Source organism: Lolium rigidum, chromosome 5 (assembly GCF_022539505.1).
Source record: "Lolium rigidum isolate FL_2022 chromosome 5, APGP_CSIRO_Lrig_0.1, whole genome shotgun sequence".
Taxonomy (NCBI): Eukaryota; Viridiplantae; Streptophyta; class Magnoliopsida; order Poales; family Poaceae; genus Lolium; species Lolium rigidum.
The window spans coordinates 6,006,736-6,016,386 of record NC_061512.1 but is presented as its reverse complement, the minus strand read 5'-3'; the positions used below and the strand labels follow the sequence as shown (position 1 = coordinate 6,016,386).

The window sequence follows — 9,651 nt, the reverse complement described above, 5'->3', positions numbered from 1 at the left end:
TGCCCCTGTACGCCACCGGCATCATGCCGCCGGGCCTGTCGGAGGAAGAAGCCCTACGACTGGCGCTACAGGACTCGGCCACGCCATAACCGCCGCCTCCACCTCCGCCGTACAACCCGTGGGGTCCCCCACCTCAGGCATGGGCTCCTCCACAGGCCTGGGCTCCTCCACCTCTACCACATGCCTGGGCGCCTCCACATCCACCTCCGCCATAGGCCTGGGCTCCTCCACCTCCAGCATCGCCTGTGCGCCCGGCGTACGTTCCACCGGTTCCCAACTGGCCGTGGGTGGTACCGGAGCTCGTCGTGATCGACAGAGACAAGGAGAACCAGTAGGCACATGCGTTTAGGGTTTTTTTCCATGTGTTCAACTATGTAAATTATGTTTTCATGTTATAAAAAATGGAAACTCGAGAAAAAAATACGTCATCGCTAGAGCCACCCCCGACGCAAACGAACGTGAGGTCGATTTCGATCATTTCGACCGACGCAAACGAACGCACGCGGACATTTTCGGACACTGAAATGCGTCGCGAAAAATAAGCTGATAAATGGTTGACCGATAAAATCAATTAATTGGCCGATAAGCGATTAATCTTCATTTTAAGGCCGACCAATAAGTTAAGTTTAACGATTTCTTAAACATTGTTCTAGATACATGTCAATCAGCAACAAGTAATACGGATCGGAGAAAGTATTGCACTACTATTAATGCCTGGAGTGACAAACCAACTTCTATATATGGAACTTAAATATGGAATATAATCATAGTGTCTATCTTCCACCCCTAAAGGAGTACACATGGTTTTTGTAAGCACGCGCTTATGTTGCTACGTTACATAGGCTGGGGTCGATGATCCACCTTTACACCTTCGCCCATATACTGGTGCCATGTCGGATAGCACCAAATAGGCTTAGGCACAGGCCATCTGTTAACAAGTTCGAAGCAAAAATAAGATGTTGAATAAGAGCATATAGACATACATATGAAAGGTGTCAGTGCAGGTGTAATACCTGTTTGGGTTATGATCGTTGGTCAAATCAGCAGTATCAGGCCTGCAGATAGAACAAAATTTCTTTAATCTCAAATGGATTGGCCGATGAACAACGCAAAAGTTCAAAATCATGCACAAAACAAGAGGGGACAAATGGTTCAAGTAAAAGCAAGATCATTTTACGAAGCTGGCACGAGTTTTAACTTAACCTGAACAACCAAGAGAAACTGACCCAGAATTACTGTTTTTTTTTCATTTTGAAACCAGGTTGTGATGACTCAAAATTCAGTAGGAACACTAAAAGGATGACAAATGTTTTGTGAAGGCAAATGCATCGCTCCAGCTTGAATGCTGTGGTGCATGAAAACTTAGAAAGCAACTTACAAAACCATAGAAAAATCTACATGAATATAGAAATTAGCATTACTTTGCACCAAAACTACGCAAGACTTCAAGCACTTTATCCCTGGGAAGGTACGGAGTTTCTTCCAAGCCGTAGAAGTCCATGCCGATAAAATTCCCATCACCATCAATAAGAGGCCCTCCAATCCCAGCCTAGCACAAAAACAGAAGTAGCAAGTAAAGAAAGATAGTATTTGCAAACATTAATGGATTCAAAATGTACAAATTAATGTAGCATACCTTTGTGATTTTACAAGTGGACAACTTAAGCTCTTTGCAATCGAGTTCACTTGGCTTGTCAATCAAAGTCCCACCTGTGGCTATTAATTTGCCTGATTCGTAGACACGACCAACAGCTGCTACTTTCGCATGAGGTTCAATTTGCAACTGATCATATATTTTCGCTGTCTGAGTACAGCGAGAACCCACGATGGTAATGACCGCAATGTTGTAACATAAATTCTTATGTTCCAATGTGCCCGTGGCATGTTCATTATCTGGAAGGCACACTTCAATCTGCTACGATAAAGCTAGTGAGATTAGCGGGATGTGTCTAAACCAGTAAATTACAGGGTTAACTAGTATTAGCAGTACTGACCTTCAAGTTGTCTTCAACCTTAGCTTCATCGTCAGAATTTCTAACCAAACTCGCTGAAGTAAGAACTCTTGTGGTGAACTCACTGCAGCCAATAATTATGCCTGTACAAGCAAAAACCCTTTTATCTCCTACAAAAGACGAATCCAGATCACTGTAGTTAGGCATGGAACATGAAAAAAAAATTAAAGGTCCAAAGTGATGAGTTTATTATATACACAGTACCACAGAATGAAGCAAGAGCAACAACACACTGAGACATGCCCGAAGCAACTTCTTCTGTGAGTTTACTCCAGACATCTTCACCAAATTCTTCTTCAAAATTACAAAGCAGGCGCATGCCACCTGGTTGCAGAATCAAATTGCAGCAGTTAAGGCAGTGCTGGATATATGGTAAAATGCATCGTCAGTCCTGAAAGTATGTGGTGTATGTCAACTGGGTCCTAATCATCAGTAAGTGGTTCACCACAGGTCCTGTCCAGTTCTGACTTGCCCGCATGGCTCATTGACTAGTGCCATGCAGGCAATATTTTGCAACCCTCCCCTAATTAATTCTGTATTTCAATCTCTTGGTCCCAATCTCACCCGATGCTACTGACTCTTCCTCTGAACTACACCTGGCGAGATGGAAGGACGGATAGAGCAATGCCATGCCTTGTCCCAAACGACGCCACCCTCAGAAGGCACTCTAAGCGCTCGTCGATGCAAACCCAGGCCAAGGCCAATGCCCTCTACGAGAAGCACGGCGTCCAGACAGAGTTCGCCACATGCCTAGAAGGAAATCGAGCACCTTGTCTCCTTCACTTATGGATCCAGCCCACAGCTCCTATCAAGCTCGGCTGCCGAACTGTGGCACCACTCTCACCCACTCATCAGCCCGCTTTCCCCTGCACCTCCCCCTGTCCCACCGAGCTTCCAAACGGGCTTTCGCTTCCGGAACGAATACTACATGGAGGATGGCCGACAGAGCTGCTCACAAGCTACACGGGATCAACATGACAGCCTCTAAGTTCTCCGTTGATGGATCATCTTGGGCGCGATGTTGTCTCGGTTCATGCAAAGCATATGGATCAGTCTCGACCACCAAATTTTAGTGAAATCATTGTGATCAGAGTTTGTTTTGTGTGTGCAGATGGTGAAAGAAAGGGAAGCGCGAAGAGCCACCAGTACGAGAATCATGGTGAGGGACGAGGCCAAGTGATACATGATGCCCAACATGGCACATGATCAAATTCTCCCGTTCAATGGGTACCAATACCAACTGTGCTAATTCTCCCGTTCAATGGGCAGCCCATGGTGCAGGAGAAGAGCGTGCGCAAGGGCAAGTGCCATCATGCCCAGAGCGCTGGTGGAGATCATTGCTAAGGACAACACCGTCAGGTCAAACGTGCTGGACACAGACCTCACACGGTTCCTGGAGTCGCTGGCTCCTGCGCAGTAGCAGCTCGTGGCTGCCACGCGCGCATCAGAGAGTGAGTCCATGCACTGCGTGGACGTCCTTTTTGAGAACGCCGCATTGCATGCGTTCAAGTCCAAATGACACGGTGGAGACAATGCAAGGAGGGGTGGCTGTTCTTTATGCTGACGGGGTACAGTGAGAGATTGCGGTGGGCAATGCTGTTCTAAGAGAGGGCCAAGGGCAACAACATTAAAGAGAGGAATTTACAGGGACTTTTTTGAAAAATAATGTCTACGTGGCATCAGTCAACATTAATAGGAGGGGCAGGTCAGATCTAGGTAGGACCTGCAGTGAACCAGGTATTCACAATTAGGACCCCAATGTGCATTTTTCAAACTAATAAGACCCAGCTTGCACACGCAGCTTACTGTTAGGACTGCTAGTGCATTTTACTTCGAGGTATACAGAGTATACAGTAGTGAACAAAAAAGTGTGCGGCAAACTAGAGTAATCAGCACAAGAAAAAGAGTAACTCACAATCGTTGAGAACTGGGAAGGGATAACCTCTGGACCTTATCATATTCCTAGCAGCCTCCTTAGATACTGGTGCAGCAAGGTGTAGTGATTGATCACCCAAATATATGCATAACTAATAGCAATCAGGAAAACTGAGAGCAGGGACTTACTGTCATCACCAGCTGGCCAACTAGGACCAGGGAATAAACGTCTGAAACGGTCTCCAGGTGCTGGTGCCACAATGTAAAGCAATTAATAAACAATGTATTGCCAATGATAAAGAAGTAACACTATAAGTGGTATGTCCAACCTGATAGGCCTTCTGGATCACAGTAATGACATACGAACTGCTTCTTCTCCATCCTTGAGCTGCCTACAGTAGCAAAGACGAGACAGAGGAGTAAGCAGAATTCAAAACACTAGGAAGTGTGGTGCAGTACAGGATATGGTTATATTCGTATATTACATATCCATTTATTTGGTATTAATAACAAACTAACACAGACCAGCACAACCGCTAAACTTGTTAAATCTGCACCACTGGCAAAGAAACTACAAGTGTCAGTTGTAATTTTACCGTTATGGTGATAAATTTTCAGATAGTTCACAATTTAGCAGTACTTCAGGAGTGAGTGTGCTCTTCTCACCTTCTAAACAGGACATATCAGACGGGGACCTTTTTTTCAACTTGAATGCTTTTCCTTTCAGTACATGTTTTTTCATGGGGAGCTCCCACCACGAGACAAGTCTACGCCTATTATCAGCTGATCTAGCCCTCCTGCAGAATTTGGTAAACTCACAAGAGTAAATCCAGAAAGTGTAGACCATGTATGATATCTGTGTATAGATACAGAACTGTGCAAACTGAAATGATAAACAGGAACTATGATGACAAAAGGAGGGATTGTTAAATGCGTTCAGCTGTGTACTGTGCCAGTAATGAAAATTAGGAAAGGAAAATCATAGCATGACATCACGAAAAGGCAAAATGAAATTAAAATTTGCATTATTACAAATTTCCTCAGCATGTGTAAGCCAACTTGAGACTATGTAGCTCATAAGTGCAGGGAGTACGGAGGACATACTTCTCGTCGCATGCTTTCTGAAACCCAGCCAGAAATTCAAGCATTGTGCTGCTTGGTACGAAAGTAGTCCCTTCTTTACCATAACAGTTCAACCCAACAACGTTCCCAAGAAAATCAAGGAGGACTCCTCCAGCTGCAGCCTAGAAAAGGAACAAAGTGGTGCTCAGTTAAGCAGAAAAAAATAAGGATGTTGAACAAGGTTCGCAAAACTGAAGAAGGAAAGCAGAAAAAAAAAAACTTCGGTGCATTTAATGGTAAACTATTACTCATAGCAATTATTTATTTCACCATGTATAGAAGTAGAAGAGAAATCAACAGTGCACCATAGAAATTTCACAAGTTGAGATCACAACCTTTTCGCAATGAGCACCCATTGGATAGCCATCCAACATCCCAGTGGTGGCCATTAGGTTTCCTGAGCTGAAGCAGCGCTGAACAACAGCCACTTGACTCTGAGACTCAAGCTGCTGCTGCTGATAATCTAGACATGCTGCACGAACACAAGCACCTTCTGGCAAGACACGGACAAGAGCAAGATTAAGCGTTGAGTTGTGGGATAACAAAATTCCATTGACAACCTGATTGTTCGGAAGGCGCACTTTAGGCTACAATGATGAATCAAGATAACACATATAACAGCGATCAGCTAAATGATTACCATTAATCTTAAATGGGCAAGCAATAGATAATACGGAAAATTTGGCAGTACCGACCGTTATGTCGTAATTGATCCTTCTATCATCATGTCTAGATCTAAACAAGCTTAATGAAGCCAGAAGATATGCCCTAGATTTAGTGTGATCAACAACTATGCCTGTGCATGCAGGATGTATGGAACCCCCTGCACAAGAAGTTAATTTTCAATCACAAAGACACAAAGTATATGCCGAGTGATTAGATTGTGTGTATAAGTAAGTACCTTCATCAAATGAAGCAAGGGATACAATACTTTCGGCCCAGTTAGAGGCCGCATGGTTACTGAGTATGCTCCAGACTAATTGACCAGAATCACTTGAGCTGCCAAATTCCTCTTGTTCACAAGGGTTTGCAGGTTGCAGATCTCCTAGCACTGTAAAAGACAAATGTGAGTGCTACAAATTGTGCAGGAAAGGAAGAAGTGACGAAAATAATGGATCACCTCCATTTATTGTGCGAAATTTCCTTTTTCTATTCGAGCATATTGTGGAGACACCTCTCTCAGACAGCATCTTCGGGACCTATAGAGGGGGCAAGGAGGGAAATCCGCATATATTAAGCTGAAAAACAGCGCAGTTTGCAATTAGACAGGAAAAAACAGAGTCGAAGCACGACCCAAGGCAGGAGGAAAATCAGAAGATATAAACAGCACATGCATACAAGGCAGGAGCGCATACTCAATCTAGATCTGTTATTATGGTGCTATTCTACAGCTGATTTGAGATCCGATCGTTGGATACGGAACTAGGGTTACCCGCCAAAAAAAAATCTAGGGTTACGACGCGCAACGGGAATCACGAAGAGCATGTACATGTTCGAATCCATCGGAAGATCCATACCTGATGAAGGCCTAAGAAAGGGAGGCGGTTGACGACGGCGAGAGACGCGAAGGGCGTGCGCGACTATGGGCCGGCCCATCCGAGTCAAGCACGTAAGGTAAAAAATTGAACTAAACAACCTGCAGCAGCCAGCAGGGGTATCGATTCTGGGTGTCGAACGTGGGACAGAGCTATTCTGAACGAGAGAAGTTTAATTTACCCACCTAAACGATTACAACCTTTAATTTCATTTTGGTTCAATCTTCAACTCTGAATTCTATAAACCGTTTGAAATTGGAGCTTCTACCCTTTCTTGACTGTTTTCAACCGGTTTTTCTCGCCAGTTTGCGGGTTTTCTTCCTATATACTGTGTTAACTCATTAACATCCAACATACACGGTACACCAAAAACAGCTTAATACAATGCAAGGGGTGATTTTGAACCGTTTTTAGAATTCAGGGTTGAAAGTTGAAACAAAGTAAAGTTGAGGGTTGTAAGCTGAACTTAAAGACAAGTTTAAGGGGGTAAATTGGACTTCTCTCATTCTGAATTGTAGCACTAGGTCCATCGGAATATCGGATGTCCATTTAACCGCTTTCGAGAGTGACTTTGATCTTTCACCATGATCCCTGCCATTCCTCTCTGACCACACAACCCATCGTCCACATAAAATGATAGCTGCCACATTAGCATCCACATGTGTGCTATTGATACGTTCCAATTGTATCTATAATTTTTGATGCTCCATGCTTGTTGTACACAAATTTCTATATGTTTTGTTTACACTTTGTTGCACTTTTATACATTTTACGGAACTAACCTATTGACAAGATTCCACAGTGCTAGTTTCATGTTTTCTGTTGTTTTGTATTTCAGAAAACTTGTACAGAAAATATTCTCGGAATTGGACGAAACAAAAGCCGAAGTTCCTATTTTACTGTAATGAAGACGGAGTCCGGAGGAGAGATGAAGTGGTGCCATGAGGCGTCCACACCAGGCCATGGCGCGGCCAGGGGGTATCCCGCGCCATGGGGTGGTGTGGGCCCCCCAGGCACCCACCGACCTTGCCCTTCCGCCTATTTATTCACGTCTCGAGAAAAACCTAAATACCCGAGCCTCCATCTACAGAAAGTTCCATCGCGGCCGCCATCACCGACCCTAGCTCGGGAGGGTTCTGAAGCTCTTCCAGGCACCCTGTCGGAGAGGGAGATCATCACCGGAGGCCTCTACAACGCCATGCAACAGCGCCATCTTGTAGCCCGCCTGAAGGTGTTCGTCTCCCTTCGGCCGCCATATGTGCTCCTAAGCATGAACTCGCAGCCGCTGGGCTCCTGGTCTCAGATCGTGGGTCGGGGCAGAGGCCTTGATGAATTCGCTCCTGAGCAGGTGTGGGGCATCGATGGTGACGGCGATCTTGGAGCCATCGGTCTCTTCTGCCTCTGCGGCTCCCTCCACACCGGGCGAGGTGTGGTGCTGCTGGTGCGGAGCCGTGCCATGGTGGCCGCTGGACACGATCGGGGAATTGATAGATAGACGAGGAAGTTTCGTTTTTTAACCGTTATTTTCACTTAACAATGGCATTGGTGGGTAAATTAGTGTTCGGTGGGAGGGCAAAACCGTATAAAGTGAGCCCCTTTTTGTTTTATTATTAGGTATAGATAACAATCTGAAATAAATATGGCAGCAAGTAAACATGCAGTAATACACGGTGATTCGATGTTTGGAAACAAGGCCTAGGGATCATACATTCATTAGTGGACACTCTCAACAATGTTATCATAATGGAATATAAATATAAGCACTTTACTATGCTATTCTGAACTACTCTCCGGTTCGATAACAAACACCAATTCACCGCGTAGCGCTGCAAAAGCAAACTTAAAGATGTATTTCCATGTACTAATGAACACCCCACGCTGTCACTTTGAGCATTCATAGGAGGTACTAATACACCACAATTTCATAGAGACATCCAACTCAAATCATAATTCAGTGAACAGGTATTCTATGAAATATAGCCTAAGAGACCCACACGGTGCACACACTGTCACCTTTACACATGTGGGACAAGGAGTATCCGGAGATCACATAAGTGTTGACTGCCAAAACCCACCGGCGGGCAGCGGCCTTGTCAACACTGTAGAGCCGGGGGGAGCCTAGAGCTGCGGCTGGCTGAGACCCCTCCGAGCGACGGCCCGCAATGCTCTTCTGGTCACACGCGGCGTTGCGAAGTGCAAGGGCGTGCCACCTGACCTATACCTGGTCAGGAAGGTGATGAGGTGCCTCGCTTAGTTTCTGCAGGGCATACATGTAAACGTTAAATACGAGCCTCGATCGGCTCTCAGGTTATCCTGTGAATCGGCTCAAAGAGCCGATCCACCCATGATCCGTACGGGGTGTACGGATACTTGGTGGTCCTGCTTGATCAAGATAAAGCTAATGAGACCTACGACGATTTAGGGTTTTCACCGCATAACCGGATCATCCTACTCCAGGTTGGGCCTTGCGGCCACGCACGGTGCTCGTAAGCCGATCCTAAACAAGGCCAGAAAACCAACATGAAGTTGATTCTAGGAACATCCCGTTTAGGACTTGCGAACGCCACCCTACGTGCCACTGGATCCTCCCCCCCATCGTAAGGCCAAACTATTGCAGATATTAAACTAATCCTTGTAGAACAAGGAGCTATCGTAACGGATCAGATCTACTAAATAATGATCAAGCGGGGTGCCGCCCCCACACCTGAGATAGGCGTGAGGGCGGCTAGATATGCAAGGGTTGCACTACGTAAGCATGCTTAAACGAAGAACAATGCTAACCCTAACACATCTAATGATAACTACGTTGCTCGCCATCAAAAGCGCTTCGGTACGAGCAACGCATGAACAACGTGGGGCTTGTGCTGCCTAGATCGCAAGATGCGATCTAGGCAGCATGTCGCTTACCCGATAGAAACCCTCGAGACGAAGGAGTTGGCGATGCGCCGAGATTGGTTTGTTTTTGGGGTTGAACGTGAGTTGTTGTTTATTCCATAAACCCTAGGTACATATTTATAGTCCAGGGGACTTTCTAATGTGGGCGTGCACTAACCCGTGCACGAGATAAACTCTAACTTCTAAATCGATACACAATCTAATATGCTAAG

The 9,651-nt window shown here is 45.4% G+C and overlaps 1 protein-coding gene across 1 annotated transcript; it reads right to left on the bottom strand.

The window, feature by feature from the left end:
* Nucleotides 1–620: 620 nt before the first annotated feature.
* LOC124658157 lies at nucleotides 621–6,208 on the bottom strand. Its single transcript, XM_047196578.1, has 15 exons — nucleotides 6,130–6,208; nucleotides 5,911–6,060; nucleotides 5,705–5,832; nucleotides 5,345–5,596; nucleotides 4,992–5,131; nucleotides 4,554–4,684; nucleotides 4,217–4,279; nucleotides 4,077–4,136; nucleotides 3,928–3,993; nucleotides 2,217–2,336; nucleotides 1,995–2,122; nucleotides 1,637–1,912; nucleotides 1,422–1,549; nucleotides 1,014–1,055; nucleotides 621–928 (listed from the first exon to the last, which is right to left on the bottom strand). Exons 1-15 carry the CDS (start codon nucleotides 6,197–6,199, stop codon nucleotides 835–837), a joined length of 1,848 nt encoding a protein of 615 aa, XP_047052534.1. The 5' UTR covers nucleotides 6,200–6,208; the 3' UTR covers nucleotides 621–834.
* Between the last annotated feature and the right edge of the window lie 3,443 nt (nucleotides 6,209–9,651).

What these genes read in the sequence shown, in the direction of transcription:
- LOC124658157 (XM_047196578.1), bottom strand. Translation starts at nt 6,199, where the DNA reads ATGCTGTCTGAGAGAGGTGTCTCCACAATATGCTCGAATAGAAAAAGG. An exon ending in TGATCCAGAAGGCCTATCAG is followed by an intron (nt 4,137 to 4,216) that starts GTTGGACATACC and finishes TTGTGGCACCAG; the next exon opens with CACCTGGAGACCGTTTCAGA. An exon ending in TTGGCCAGCTGGTGATGACA is followed by an intron (nt 3,994 to 4,076) that starts GTAAGTCCCTGC and finishes TTGCTGCACCAG; the next exon opens with TATCTAAGGAGGCTGCTAGG.